At 47.5% G+C, this 15,794-nt stretch overlaps 1 protein-coding gene across 1 annotated transcript in view; it reads right to left on the bottom strand.

Annotated features, from left to right (window-relative positions):
• Window positions 1-15,794, bottom strand: part of Fam135b (family with sequence similarity 135 member B) — a 196,893-nt gene that overhangs the window by 23,247 nt on the left and 157,852 nt on the right. The window contains exons 9-11 of the mRNA XM_027952280.3: window positions 9,951-10,106; window positions 9,032-9,105; window positions 1,389-1,543 (exon numbers count right to left, since the gene is read on the bottom strand). Of these exons, the coding sequence (XP_027808081.3) occupies window positions 1,389-1,543; window positions 9,032-9,105; window positions 9,951-10,106 (385 nt within the window). The remainder of the gene's footprint in view (window positions 1-1,388; window positions 1,544-9,031; window positions 9,106-9,950; window positions 10,107-15,794) is intronic.

The raw sequence follows: 15,794 nt of genomic DNA, 5'->3' as shown, positions 1-15,794 counted from the left end.
TTGAGGACTGAGATTTATAATCACTAGGAAATGGATTAGTATGTGTAGGAAAAATGACTGGAAGACAATTCACAATGAACCCTGAGAATGTTGATGTCAGAGCCTCGGATGATGAGTGCTTAGTTAATTTCTAACTTAACTTCAAAGTTTCTATAGATAATGTAACAATAAGGACAATGAACTTGCATGAATACATACACACACACAGGTACATACACATCAGTGTAGATACACATGTGTAAATGTTTCCAGTTCCAGCCTGGTGTGCATTTCAGCTGCCATACACCTGGGTAACACTAGATGTCAGAGTACAACTGAGAACCAGATTTATGTACTTGTAAGGTAGCACTGTCCTTAGAAGTCACCTAAATTTATAGACATCCAACAAGTCTCAGATTGTAGCACCTGTGAAATTTAGCCCCTTTGCCCTTCATGTAAATGCTGAGCCTAATAATAACCCTCCAGGGGAGATTGTAAGGCAGGACATGAGCTTTGGAATCCAGGGAGTGGGTTTGAATGTTGGCTTAAAGCCACATGGTCTTTAAAAGATGCTCATAGTCTTCCTGCCTCATTTTTTGTCCTTAAATAGAGTCCCCAAGGTCATTTACAGGATTAAGGAGATAGAGCCCTGAAACCTCAGCATAAGGTGGGCCTGGCAGTTCTGGGACCTTGAAGGGATTACAAGTCTATTAGCTTTTGGGGTCTCCATTCAGGGCTGAGGGAGGGGTCAGAGAACAGACATTCACTGTGCTATCTAGGTGCACCCCCCACCTCCACTTTTCCCCATTGATGTGTGAGTTCATTGACAAACTTCCTCACCAGCCAATCTGGACACACACATACCAAAACTGAGGACAAACGTATTTTCTCTTCTTTCTGTTATGAGTGGTTAATTCATGAATCTGTATCATTAGTAATGCTGCCTAACGATACAGACTCATGAGTCTTGAGTGCTTTGCCTGACTCATGACATGAAGCAGACATTGCTGAGAATTTGAACCCAAAGCCATTAAAGTTCAATCAAAAGTGTCTTTATGTTTAAATTGCACATTTGAAATAAGAAAGGACCTTCCTGTATTTCCAAGTCACACTGGTGTGTGCATAGCAGAGTGGAGGGATTCTTGTTCTGTGGGTGAAAATAGACAGGTTAAACTCTTCCCCAGAGAACTGTGGAGAGAGTTTTTTACTGTAATTGCTCCTTTGTTAGATTGATTTATCAGTGTTCCTGAATAAAGTCATTTCGATTAGTTCCACTTTAATTCTGTTCCCCTGGATGAGCTGAACAAACCCTGTGTTAACTTGGTCCCACTGTTGTTGGGATAGAAACAGAGAGACTGCCAGGACCCTGTGGAAAGCCTTGAGTCTTTCCAGGACAACAGAAGACAAACCTATTGCAGGGCAGTCCACATATCTGTCCTCAAAGATGACTGGCAGGGTGTTCCAGTCACCATCGATGTCCAGGCACTCTGCGGGCAGCGGGGGCATACTGGTGAGGTACTCCGAATTCCGGATGTCCAGAGATAGCTGGCTGTGCATCTGTATGCTGAGGAGCACAAGGACAGTGTGAGCATCCAAGGAGGACTGGAAGCTTTGAAAGAGCTGTGGCGCCCCTAATCGCTGTGGCACCCCTAATCCCAGGGACATTCAGAAGAGCTGTGATGGACTCTGGCAATCAATGGTCTTCCTTTCTTCCCTCCCACCTATTCAGCCCCCAGAACCATAGTCTGCTTTGTTTGGGAACTGGTCCAGGTGCTGGGGTTAGAGGTCATGAACAGTAGGATTAGGTGAAACACAGAGGTCTATCGCGTGACATTTGGGGGAGGAAATGAAGACCCTGCTGGAGGGATGCTGGCTGGGTTTCTGAATGGCCAGTGAGCTCCAGTTAGTGCCTTGGAGGGAAACCTTTATCCTTGCTTCTCTACCTTGTGCCACTTTGAATCTGAGCCATATTGTGGTAGGTTTCACTTGAAGACCATCCAAAATAGCTTTTTATCGATTACTATGTGTGTATTGGCATCCTTGACAAGGACGTAAGTTTCCCTAGTCAGGAGCCCTATTTTTTCATTCCTCTATGTAGGATTTTAAAATGCTCATATCTTTTCATGACACAAACATCCTTCCACCAATAGAAATTATTATTAATAATTAATCATTTTTTTTAAATTAAAATGCTAGGATGTTACAAAATATTCATCCCCTTCTCCTTAAGTCCCTGGGGGAAGAGAGAAAGTTTATTTTTTCTCATGAAAGAAAAAGATTAAAGTTTCACTATTTTTTTCCATAACAACTCAATCTCTTTTCCATGAGATAACAGGGGGTCCTCAAGGGATTGGTGAGTTTGGGAGAAGGGCCTGCATTGCTAGTTGTTGTCTGTCTGTGGCTCTCTTTGAAGCAGCCTGAACCCAGGAAGCCCCCATCTTGTTTGCAGATGTGCAGAACATGGGCCCGTAGACCAGCTGTATAGCTGTGCAGCTCTGCCTAGGCCCAAAGCAGCTTCTCCAACCTGAACCTTCACTGGCAGGCACAGTGAGATGAACACACACACGGAAACACACCTAGTGTACAGATACGTCATATAACGCGTATTATCCGTGCACAGTGAATATTACTTAATACACACATCAGTTTAAGAAAAATTAAATATGTGTATTTTATTTTCTTCTTACTTTTCAATTGGATTTTTACCCACAAAAGTAAAGGAGGGAATTTTTTTCTCTTCCTCAAAGCCCTGAAGGCTGCTGTAACTTCCTAACTCTTTAAATATTTAATGCTTTAAATATTCCTCTCTTAATATTTAGATGGGATCTTTTTAGCCACCCCTGTGCTTTGCAACACCATCTAAATCTGGAACCTCCAACCAGTTTTTAATTCATGAAGACATAGATTGGGCTCTAGGGCACTCGGGATGATGTGGACCACTGGGGCTGGACGTGCATCTAGGTGTGCATCTCATGGTCATGAAGAAAGTAAGAAAGTAAGAGCACAGCAGCACAGGTGAGGGGTGTCTGCTCTGAGCCACGTGGAGCAGATGCCCGCTCCTGCGGGAATGCTGCTTCTTGAGTGTGGGGCTTGTGGATGTGACCAAGTACCTAAAGCAATGCTCAGCATGTGCTGAGAAGTGGTGACACTGCCAAGGGGCACAAGAGAGTCAGTGCCACTCTCTGACCAGAGGCTCTGAGAAGTGTCTCAGCCAAGATGGTGCGTGCTATCTTCAGGCTCAGCCACAGGTGAGCTCGGGGGAGCTGCCCTGCCCTCCTCGGGCTTGGTTCACAGCATGAAAACTCCCTGGAGGAACTGGCAGGACAGTAGTAGCGTGCGATGGGACCACAGCTTTGTCATCCTCTTTATCAAGATTGGTTTGAAGAGGTGCATAAGGGTGTCTAGCTGAAAAATGGTGGACTGGTGATGGTTGTTTTGGGGTGCCAACTTGAGAGAATCAAGAATACCCAGAGAGCTGGTAAAGCATGCTTATTCTTTTTTTTAGGGGGTGGGGCGAGGGTTATAAGGGACTGAACTCAAGGACACTCAACTACTGAGCCACATCCCCAGCCCTATTTTATATTTTATTTAGAGACAGGGTCTCCTTAGTGCCTCTCTTTGGCTAAGGCTGGATTTGAATTTGCAAGCCTCCTGTCTCAGCCACCTGAGCCGTTGAGATTACAGCCATGTGCCACTGCAACCAGCAAGCATGCTTATTCTTAATCATTGCTTCCATTGGGGCCTGAGGTTTTCAGACATGGGCTGAGCCTTGCTCTCACCTTCCCTGGTCCTCCAGCTTGCACAGGGACTATGGTGGCACTTCTTAGCCTCCAAATGGAGCCACTCAATTCCTCTAGCAAACCCCTTTCTATACACCTCCCTATGTATGCACCCCTCTTTTCTGTCTCTCTGGAGACCCCTAACTCAAAGGCCCTTAGGAATTACTTGACTGCAGCCAATGGGAGAGAAGCCTTCCCGGCATGGCCCCTCACTCCTCCACAGTGTCCACCAAACACGGAACACTGCCCTTGCCCCCTCCTCCAAACAGAAGCACTTCCGATGCCCCTGCCTGATCTATTTTTTACAAGACCATCACCTTCTAACATACTATATAATCCGTGGATTTATCATGCTTATTGTTGAATACTTATCTCCCAACATGAGTGTCTGTTTTGTTCACTGAGGCATCCTGAGTGCTTTGAGCAATGCCTCCATACAGTGAGCAATCAAAAGTACCTGTGAGAAACTTCTCAAAAGGAGAAACACAAAGGCCAACAGATACGTGAAAAAATGATCAACATCATTATCAATCAGGGAAGTGCGAATCAGAACTACAATAAGATTTCATCTCACTCCAGTCAGAATGGCAACGATAAAGAATACAAACAATAATAAATGCTAGTGAGGTTGTGGGGGAAAAGGTGCCCTTGAACATTGTTGGTGGGGCTGGAGACTAGTACACTGCTCTGGAAAACACCATGGAGATTCCTCAAAAGACTTGGGATGGAGCCACCATATGACCCAGCTATCCCACTCCTTGCTATTTTCCCCCAAAGATCTAAAATTGACATACTACAGTAATATAGCCACCTCATTGTTTATAGCAGCATGATTCACAATAGCTCAATTATTGAATCAACCCAGAATCCAATCAATGGATGAATGGATAAAGAAATATATATATACACACACACAATGGAGTTCTACTCAGCCATAAAAAAGAATGAAATTATGGCATTTGCTGATAAATGTATGAAAATGGAGAATATCATGCTAAATGAAATAAGCTAAATCTCAGAAAATCAAAGGTCAAATGTTTTCTCACATATGCATAAACTAGAGTAAAATAAAGGAAAAGGGAAGGAAGGATAAGAAAACATAAAAATAAAGGGAATATCAGTAGTGCACAAGAAGGAGATCAAGAGACAGAGTGGAGGGTTGGGTAAGGGGAGGCAACACAGAATGAATTCTTTTTTTCCACTCTTTTTAAAAAAATTATATCTTAATTATTTATTTTTGTATATGTGGTGCTGAGGATTGAACCCAGTGCCTCACACACGCTAGGCAATGCTCTATCACTGAGCCACATCCCCAGCCCCAGAATGAATTCTTAAAAATCATGTTATATGCATATATAAATATAGGACAGAGAAATTCATATATATGCATAGGTGGAAGGAATCAATCAAATACAAGTTAATAGATGAGTGAAAGGAAGTCTAGCAGAGTAGAAGAAGGAGAATAGGGAAGGGGAGGAATAATGGGAGGGAAAAGGGGGGATCATGAACTGAAATCAGTTTTCATGTCTGTATGAGTTTGTTGGGATGAACCCCACTACTATGCAGAACTACAAAGCTCTAATTGAAAAAAAAAAAACACACACACACACACAGTATGTGCTGAATGAGTTAGTTAATCAACAAGGTATATGCAAGGAAACTGGAGGGCCACATATTCCCAGACCCTCTCTGGAGACCTGCAGGGATGCTGGGAAGCAGCAGCAAAGGAATTTGGAGATGGGGGGTGAAGTCCCCTCCCTCCACGTCTCTGCCGCACACCCACTGTGGAAGCCACAGTGGAAGAAACCAACTTGGAATGAGCCCTGCTGGGGTTGGCCTTGCCCTCCTGTGTGTGAGCACACAGACTCTGCACATGGCCGGCGATCAGAGCCTGGTCCCTTCCTCCCTGTCTGCATGACACTCAGGGCCACTGGGCATGCAAGTCCATCTGTCTGTGTGGTGCCAGGGGCACCCACATGTTGTGCACTCAGCAGGTGCCCCTGGGTTTCCCTCTGGCCATGCTGAGCAGCAAACAGGGAGGAGTCCTGTGGACGATGGTCTGGGGCATTGCCTACCGATGTCAGTGCAGGTTTCCCCTCACTCCAGCTGTACAGCCCAAGCCTACAGATACTTCTGCTTTAGAAGCTGAAAGCCCCTCTTTTGATTTATTTCTTTAGGAAAGTGGCTCAATACCATCCATAGGATCCACAGGACAGGGGCTAGAAGTGTGGCCTCTGGCCTCCAACAGAGCCCCATTTCTGTCTCTTTTGCTATATGCTCTACAACAAATCACTTCACCTCTCTCAGACCAGGTTTCTTCTTTATAGAAGAATAGTGTCTACCTTATAGGCAAATAAGAACATTGAATAAGCCAAGGCATGGAAAAACACCTGGACAGCTTCTTACTAGAAAAATCTCAACAGTTGTGAGCACCTGAAGGCAGGCAAATACCTGTTGAGTTCAACCCTGTTGCATGGATGTTTAATAAAACAATACTGAGGTACAGGTACAGACACAGAGTATAGAGAAGTCAAAGGCATATCTCAATGATCACATTACGACAATCAATACACCAGTGTAGGTCTCCCTGTGCCTCATTGTTTCTATTCACATTTGGTCATAAACAAACTTCCCGTAGCACCAACCTGTGTGAAAAGCACTGGGGAGACTTTGGTGGTACAGAGAGCAGGACCATGAAGCACACACTTGCTAGGTCTCATCCTAATCGCTTCTTGAACATACCTTCAAGACCACAACCTGGGGCCAGAGGTCTTCCTCTCCATGGCACCAGGGACAGCTGTGCACACCCAGGAGTGTGGCGTGGAACAAAAGGTCTCCACAAGCACTCCAAGCTGCTGCTACCCCTTCCATCTCCTCCTGTCCTATCCTAGCCTCCGCCATCTCGCAAGTGCTGCTCCCAGCCCACCCAGCTCACCTCACAGTCCGTTAAGCGGTAGCGACCTCTGGTTGGAGAAACACAATCTAGTGCATGCTTCAACAATAAAGAGCTCACCGGGCAGCCTGACATTTCCACATGTCTGCACAGTTCAGCCTCCTGTGTCAACAGGGCAGCCTCGCTGAGGCTCCGTCCTCTCCCCAGAACCACCCTCCATGGGAGCCCACCCTTCTCATGCACAGTTCCTGGTTCTCTGATCCCTGTGCACCACCTCATCCAAACCTCACTCCTGCTCACAGGACCCTGGGCCTTTTCTCTGCAATTTTCTCCATCTGCAATGAACTCTCCCTCTCTGTTCTACGGTTTTACCCTGGAGGGCCTAGCTAAAAGTTTCTTTCCTTCTGAGCAGGAGCCCTTCCTAATCTCTGCCTTACGTTAATGTCTACTCCTAATTGAATCCTTAAAAACTGCTCTAACCTGACAGCTACATTTTAGGACCAAGGTATTTGCAGGGCCCAATTTTGTACCTGGTTCTCTTCCCTAATGCCAGCTTCCTAGGAAGACCTTCTCTGACAGCTCCTTAAACTAGTCTCATCTATTCCCCTCACACTGAGAACTATTTCACCATGCACATCACCATTGGGCAGATCATATTTATTATGTGCCTTCCACCACTAAAATACAAGCCCCATGAAGTAAGGAATTTGTTTCTGGTTCACTGATAGAGTAGCCAATAGTTGAAACAGCGTCTGACATGTGCTCCATGCTAAATAGTTGTTTCTTGAAAGAAGTAATCTCCTTTTTTTACGTCTAAGAAACCAGGTAAGAAAGATTCAGTAACTAGTAGGATGCCTGCCACAAGTATTGTAAGTTGCAAAATCAGTATTTTAAGACGTGTAATGAAATTTGAAATGCTGAGGTCCATATTCATTTGCAGGTAAAAAAGCAGAAATTACTCTAGGTCCTCCTTATCCCCCGGCCCTCAAGGCCCCACCCGGTCTGTTCCTCCTGTTGCTCTGAATTTCCCTGCTCTTACCTGCTCCTGCACTCCATTCTAACTGCACTGATCTTGTTGCTGCTTTTCAAAGATGTTCTGTTTTTGTCTCACCAGCTCGTCACTGCATGACCTGCTCTAACCCCAGCCTGCGATCAAGTGTCACATCTGCAGAAAGACTTTTTCTCATCCTTTGGGGAGGAGCAGGGTCTGAAACTCAAGCTGTCACCCCACTAGTTTCTGAATCTTTGCCCTTGGCACAAGAGGCTGCCATTCAAGCCGGGCTCTTTGAGGGGAGGGTCCTGGCCTGTGTCTGTCACCTCCGCAAGTGGGCATTCCTGGAGCCCATCTGAGGCTAACCTCCTAGTGACTCTGGGAGACCATTTCCTGCAGCCATTCTGATTTATAATTTTGTGCTGTGGCCCCCAAAGCTGTGTTTACCCTTGTCAGACTAGCTCTTCTGAAGTTAGTTTTGGAAAGTATGTTCTCCCAGTTCTGGCTGGAGCCTGGAATGAGGGAACGAATAAAAGGCTGAGTGGAAGACTCTCAGGATCTCTAGACAAGTGGATTCCACATGCAGTTGTGTTTTCTAGGAGCCCCAGGTCACTTCCAGAACCCCTGAGGCAAACTGTAAATGTCACCGTACTTTGCAAATATAAGGAAGCCCGAGGAGAAAACAAGCTTATAGAAGGGTGTGAGAGCTCCCGTGTCCATCCTGTGCAAAGCGGAACGTCAAGCTCTGCTCCTGGTGGATTCACTTGGCATCCCCAACATTGTTTCACCCACCTTTATGTTTTGAGGTGAGGTGTTGCTCACAATCAACAGGAGAATGTGGATGTGCGTAGCAAAAGCCAAAAGACCCTGGAGGGATCTCTGCCCCTCTTCACCAGGGCTATCCCCGAGGGACAATGGCCTCATGGCCCATGAACCCTCTGACTTTCTTGAGTACTAGAAGGTGGCCAACTCAGAAATTCACCAGTCCTCCTAATTAGGGAGCTCAGCCTTAATTACTACGCTAAATGCATTTTTTAGTTACTGCAGCATCTAGTAGCAGATTGTGTGTTTTCTGACGTAGCCTATGGCCACACCACCTGCTTCGACTTCACTCTGCCAGGATTCAGCACAGATGTCTTGCAGGACTTGGGAGACTTGATTCTGTCTCTAGAAGCATAATGACTCTCAACAAAGGAAACCTCAGCTCGCTGACCTCTCCCACTGGGCACTGTCTAAATCGTCCGCTTGCCTGGCGCTTTGGACTGGAGGTGCAGAGGCGAGGGGATCCAGAAAGTGAAAGGGCAGCTTGAACAAAGAAAAGAGGTGGACTGTCCTGGGGGAGGGGGGACTACTTTATCTGGCAGGGTAGGCATGCGATTCATTACTCACAGATTTTCCTGAAACGTCAAGACAGCAAGTTTTTGGTGCTCCATATAAAAAAAGGCCTCAGAAAACCTTCGGACCTGAGGAATAAAACAGAGTAAATGGCTGACTTCTTTAGGTGGCTGTGGCCTCCTCTGTTTAGAATTGAGGGTCATGGAGATAAGTGTGATGCACTAAGAGAAGGAAAGCTTGTCCTTCACCCAGAGGTCTGAATCAAAGCTCTTAGCCCAACCCTGGTTTATAGACACAGTTTAGTACATGTTTATGAATCTGTTCTTACATTGCTTTTTATCATTTTTATATGTAGGTTTTATTCCTCCTACTGGAGTATGAGATCTTTGCAAACAGTCACCATGAATAAATGCAGAATAAACAGAATTTCCAAATCCAGCCTTGTGAGTGTGCTTGCTAAGCATTTGGTGAATCTAATCCTCAGATATTTGCTCTTCTTGCTCTAAATGAGAAGACCAATGTCTTTCACTATGCATTAGTACCAACCCAAATGTACCCAAGCTTGTGGCCAAAAACATACTAAAAGCAATGCCTTCCCTTCCAAATTAATTTTTCAAATGTTGTTTTGATTGTTTATTTGAAGTGCCCTGGATCTAACCAGGGGCCTTGCTCATATGATGCTGGTACTCTACCACCCATCTCTATTCCCAGCCCCTCAAATACTTTTTAAAAGTACTTGGAGTACCCCTATGATAAGGGTAAGGGTGGTGTTTTATGAAGGATGGAGCAAAGGCTTGCGTGGCTAAATAAGCTCCTGATGTCACACTGCTTGTTCAGGGTGGGGCCAGGATCAGTGCTCCAATCTAGAGCTCAGGACAGTCCCAATTCTTACTCAGTTCAGGGAACTGACACTTGCCAAACTTCCTCAGGACATTAAGTGCATGTAGGAAGTTTATGCCATGAGACAATTTACCCTCAGGCTGTGGTGCTCCTGGGTGAGATAAGTAGTCACTTGGGAGTGGAGTGTCACCGTATCCAGGAACTGTGTCCACAGAGCCATCAGGTGGGAAGCAAGCCAGGCGAGATCCTTACTTATCTGCTCAGCTATCTTCTCTGGATTGTTCAGCATCTGGAGGCAAAAAATGCAGTGGTCAGGCCCCCGCTCCCTGGGCTCCTGCCATCTCCACTGACTCCTGTGCTCTTGGTGAACATCTGCCCATCGGTGGAATGATATTAAACCATCCTGAGACTCTGGGGATCACATATCAAGTCACTTTGGAGGCGGGACTTAAAATAGTCAAGGTGGTGATAAATTATTTGTAGTCCCTGTCTACAAACCAACATCCTGGCCTAGTCTCGCATGAGAGATCACCAATGGCCTAGCTCAGTCTCTCCCCGCTTTGTCTTGTCTTTGTGTCTATTTTAAGCCCAACCCAATCCTGGATTTCTGGAAATGTCTTGCACCTTTGATGTTTTCTCTTTCCCCTTGGGTCCAATGGCTTCTTCTTTCAACTTCTCTACTCAACCCTTTCCACAGTTTATGCTTCCTATCGGTGCCCAGATCCAGTGACTTCTCCTCTGTGAACCTTGGCTTCACAACCATCCAGCTGAAAACCCTCCATCCCATCCTCCCAACACCCCCCCACCCCTCCCCACCCCCCCCAGCACTGCAGATCCTTACACTGCACTCCACTCTGTCCTGAGATTGTAAACTCAGTCTTCGTAGTCATGAAGGCTTCCACTCATTAATACCCATCGTTTGGCAGGTAGTGTGCTGAGTATTTTGCATAGTTTTCCCATGTAATCCCTACAGTTACTCTGTGGTGGAGGCATCGTAAACATTCTTCTACAAAAATCTAAAATGAAGGGCTGAGGATATAGCTCAGTTGATTGAGTGCCTCCCTCGCATGCACAAGGCCCTGGGTTCAATCCCCAGCACCACCAAAAAAAAAAAAAAAAAGTCAATTCACTGTGTTCACTGTATTCAGTTCTCCTACTTGATCTGAATACAAGTGTCACATAAAGGTGAATGGCTATTTCAAAAATCTAAAATGAGAGTGAATAAGTAGCGAGAGTACACAAGTCCACACCAAGCTGGGATTGAACTGAAGAACTGTGGGACCACAAAGCCACATCCCCACACCACAGTACAGGGGTAGAGACCTCCAGAGAGAAGAGAGTCCATGACCTCATAGCACTTAATTAGCCGGGAGAACTGCACATGGCGGGGGCTCCCTAGCCCTGGCCTACCACCATTCCTTAAGGAGGGTTGCAGGTTGCTTTTAAAGCTAGGAGTTGGACTAGAGTGGGCCCAGAGCCTTTTGGGAAGACCCCAGGAACAGAAATACTTTGGATCGCTGTCACTTGATATGGGATAGCCATCTTCCCAAGAAGCATGCTGGTTGGAGAATTCAAATAGATTCCAGAAAAGTGAGAAGAGAGACGGTGTCTTTGAGGAGTGTGAGGCAGCCAGTCCTCAAATCCTGACACCAATCTCTAGGCTTAGTCATTTATACAACAAGCATGTGAGGGCATCGTGTGGGTCTGAAGCACATGTGTTGAAGCCATTGGACCCAAGGGGAAAGAGCAAACATCAAAGGTGTAAGACATTTCCAGGAGGAGTTGGAGAGGGCCTCTGCCTCACTCGGTGGTGGAGATAGGGATGTGGATGTGCAAGAAAGACTGGTGTGGCACCCTCTACCACACATGATGAAATGGGCACACAGCCACAGCCCTTCCAAACCCTGCTTCCATCATTTATCCTGTGCCTCAGTTTCCTGAAAGGACACGCTCAGTAAGTGATTCCATTCGAACGCAATGATACATGGGAGGATCTAAGTCCAGTGCTTGAATCACCAACAGCCTTTTGTTGTCCTTGGACTGAAGGCTGATGCTAGATGAAGGCAGAGCAGGTGGCGTGAGGAGTCTAACAGTAAAAGAAAGAGGAAAGGAGAAGTTTGATGCACAATAACACTATAAATTTTGAATATTATTACTTTACAATTAATGATTAGCTTCCAAACACAAGATTTTATTTAAAAATTCTACTCAGAGCTGCTTCTTCCAAGAGGCAAGGTCAGTATTTGGTGACCACTCTTGGCTGTGTTGCAGACACCAGGGTTAAGAGACGGAAGACAAAGGTCAGGTGGGGGGCTCTGGGGAAAACGCAGCCACTGAAAATCCTCCAGGTGGAGAGTGTGGCTTTGGATGGACTAGAAGTTGCTCAGATTTGAATTCTCCAACCAGCATGACTCACTGATGACAGCCAAACTCCTGTGTCAACACTTGGCACCATTTGCCCCTGAAAACAATCCCCACCTTACCATGGACACCTCCCCTCCTGGCCTGAGCATGCCCATTGCTCCAGCCACTGGGCCTGCCCACCAGCACCAGGTCGAGCTGCACCCTCTGTCTGGAGTGCCCCCCCCCCCCCTTCCATTTCTCTTCTTCTCCTCTCCACCTTGGCCTTGTCTACTCTCTCCAGGGAACCTTGACGGAGACAGTTCTGTGTCCCCTCGTTTCTGCTTGCTCCTTTGAAACTCCACTGAGCTCCAAGTGTAAGACTGACCACCAGCTCCATAAAGGACCCACCCATTTCCCATGCCACCTCCAGCCACATGTGGCCTGTTTTACCTCCAACATGCCCTCTTGCCTGCATTCTGAGCTCTGGCCCTCAGTGTTTCTAGTGCCCAGCACACTGGCTGATGATAGTGTGAACTTAGCAGCCTGGATTCACTATGCAGGTGACCTGGCATGGCTGGGAGGTGCCCTGTGCCTCAGTCACACAGACCTGCCTTCCTAGGCTGCTTCTTCTGTCACCCAACCATGACAGTGCCCCTGTACCACCATGGTCTGGGCAAACACCGCATGAACTCTGAGCTCAGCCACCACAATGAGAAATGGAAAAAAAAGGACAAGCTATTAATGAAATGTACCTTTGGGAGAATTATTTTTCCCCTAGTTGGTTATAGAAAGGGTTTAAGGTAAGGTTTATAAAGCTTCTAATTAAGCCACAGGAGGACTTTCCAAGCTCACAGACACCTGGGCCTGCACAAGCCCAGGTGACAGGGGTGGAGGGCCCTCCTGACACCAGCAGGCGATCCCGGCCCCGTCTGCATGGGTGAAGCTCCCTGAGAAGAGGCTCAGCCTCCCACCCTCCTCATCTGGGCTCTGCCCATGAGCTTCTCTCTACTCCCCTGTCCCCTGGTTCTGCTCATTGAGTGTCTGATCTGTGAGTTCAGGTGTTCAAGGACCCAAATGTAAATACACACGGTCCCAAAAGAGGCATTTGGTTTCATCAACGTGACATCCTTAGGTAGTTATGATATACGGACAAAGGACTATGAAAGAGATGGACACTGAGAGCCGTGGCGGGCCGCAGCAGGCTTCCCGGAGGAGGTGGGGCCCCACTGCATCTTCAGGTGAGGCAGGCATCAGAGCGGCCTCCCTCACGTTCCCTGAACAGCCGAGCTCTCTGACAACATCCCGGCTGCAGGTCAGACTCCCTGAGTCCTCACAGCTACAGCCCTCTCAATCTCTGGGGTGCCACCAGGCACGAGAATTTTTAAAGTGTGAGCTTAGCAGCCTGGATGACTCCAATGTGCATCCAGCGCTGCAAATTTCTGCTTGAACAGAACCCCTGTTGTCGTGTGTGTTCTCATCCTTGACAAAATCCCTCCCATGCTGCACATGCACATGTACCTGTGCACGTATACACAGCCACATGCTCACACTGCCAGCAGTGTTCACTCAGGGTTCAGACCTCGGTTGAATGCCATGCAACCAGGAGTCCTTCCCAAATACAGGAGAGGTGGACCCCCAGCAGCAGCAGCAGCAATGCCAACCCAGAGTTGCTGGGCACTGTGGGTAAGCACTTTGTAGGGGTGGAATCCCATGGTCCTTAAGCCAGTCCCAAGAGTTGGTCCTGATCACCATCAACCCTGCTTTATGCTTGGGGTAGAGGACACCAGCACGTGTAGTAATATGCCTAAGCTGGTACATGTGTGGCCCGTGCGGTCCAGCTCCTGGATCTGCTGCTCACCATGTCATACTGTCCCCCATACATCCCTCCATGTCCCAGGCAGATCCCCTGGTCACTCCCTCCTTCTGTCCACAGGATGTCAGCATGCTCCTGTGCCTGCTCAACCCTCCACTGACACTACACTTCATTGTGTATCTACAGAAGTCAGGAGGGCCCTTCTGCAACCTGTCCTGCCAGACTCTGGAAGCTCGTGGATACCCAGAAGTGTGCAGCCGGGAACTCTCTGAATGCCCACTGCCTTGGCCTTTTCCCTCCTCCTCAGAAGCTCACTCCTCTTTCCACAGCAATATGCAGGTGGTGGTTTTACAAGCCCTCCCACCCCACCCCCACTTGACTCAGGACCAGGGGGACGTGAAGGGAGAAAGCTCTTCTCTTAGGGAGACTTTCATCCTATCAGTCTGAGGGATTAAAGTAAGATCAGGATGGCAATTACTTTGGGGGCTATCGTCTTTCTAACTGGAAATTCATAAGTACCTCGTATGTTTTGGTATCAGGCAGCAATATAGAAAGGACTCAGGGCCTTCACAGCTTGGTGGAGGGGAGAAAAGTAACACAAATCATGATACCAAGAAGTAGTTGGAATAGAGCACATCGCCAAGAGACAGTAGCCCACAGGGGACTCTTGGATCCCAGGATCTCAGATGGTTCCCGGAAAAGTGAGCAGCTGGCTTGGATCTTGCAGATGGGGATTGTGTCAGGAATAAAACAGGGTGACATGGGACAGCCCAAGCAGAGGTGAGAGTACATAGTGGCGCTGGGTTGCAGAGCCCAGCTTCTCAGCCCTGGAGGAGCTTAGGGCTGAGGGACAGGGGAGGGGGCATCATGTGCCCTGGCATTGACTTCCATGCTAAGCAGTCAGATCCTTATGCCATGGGTAGCCAGCAACCACTAGGGCTTTCAGTCAGCATAGTGAGATCTGGGGCTGGGCAGGTGTCCATGCACACAGCCTGACCCTCTGCGTATTCTGCTTGGGAATGCTGTGTGGAGCAAGGGCTGAGTCCCATGAGGTCCCCACCACAAAGGGGCTCTTGGTCACCAAGAGGCCTTGGAAACAGCTATCTTCCAATGTGGTGAGGTCTGTGACTCTGCATTCTAGGGGAAGGGCCCTAGGAAGTCAAGCTGGGCATTGCTGTCCCCAAGAGAGATGCTCTGGAGTGCAGCCCAGGACGGCGGAGCTGGGACAACATGCTGTAGGGAGGAGCCAGCCTGAGAAGATCAGAGCCTGTGCTTGGCCTCGTGGAGTGGCAGAGGGAAGGAGCAGACCACTAAGGCCTAGTGCTCTCCACACAGGGCAGCCCCCAACTCTCCCACCCCCGTGGCCTTTTAAAGTTGAGAACCTTTACTTGAGGGAACTTGTTAAAGAACCTCCTGCTCCACCCCAGGCCAAATGAATTAGAATCTACATTTTAATGGACCCCCAGGTAATTCATAAGCATATTAAAGTTTGAACATTCTAGAACAGAGGGAGAAATGGATGCTGTTACTCAAACCAGTTGCCAGCTGAGCTCTGTGCCCCTGACTGCCCCAAGCAAGCTCTAAGCCATCCAAGCTGAGTTGCCTTTCAGAATTAGCACAGGAAGTAGGAGGAAAGCACACAGCAGGTGCTCAGTTTGCACCAACTACATTCTTTGGTTTGTTATTGGAAAGTAAATGGAATGTGGTCTGGGGCCCTGTTGTGTACCACTGTGCCTCCTTGAGTTTGAGGTTAGCTCCTCCATAGCAGGGTCTTGAGAAACTGAGCATTGTTGACCTCCTGGAGGATATTTCCAGGCTTAA

This window comes from Marmota flaviventris, chromosome 15, assembly GCF_047511675.1.
Source record: "Marmota flaviventris isolate mMarFla1 chromosome 15, mMarFla1.hap1, whole genome shotgun sequence".
NCBI lineage: Eukaryota > Metazoa > Chordata > Mammalia > Rodentia > Sciuridae > Marmota > Marmota flaviventris.
The sequence above is the reverse complement of the archived record's forward strand: the minus strand, read 5'-3'. Positions and strand labels throughout refer to the sequence as shown.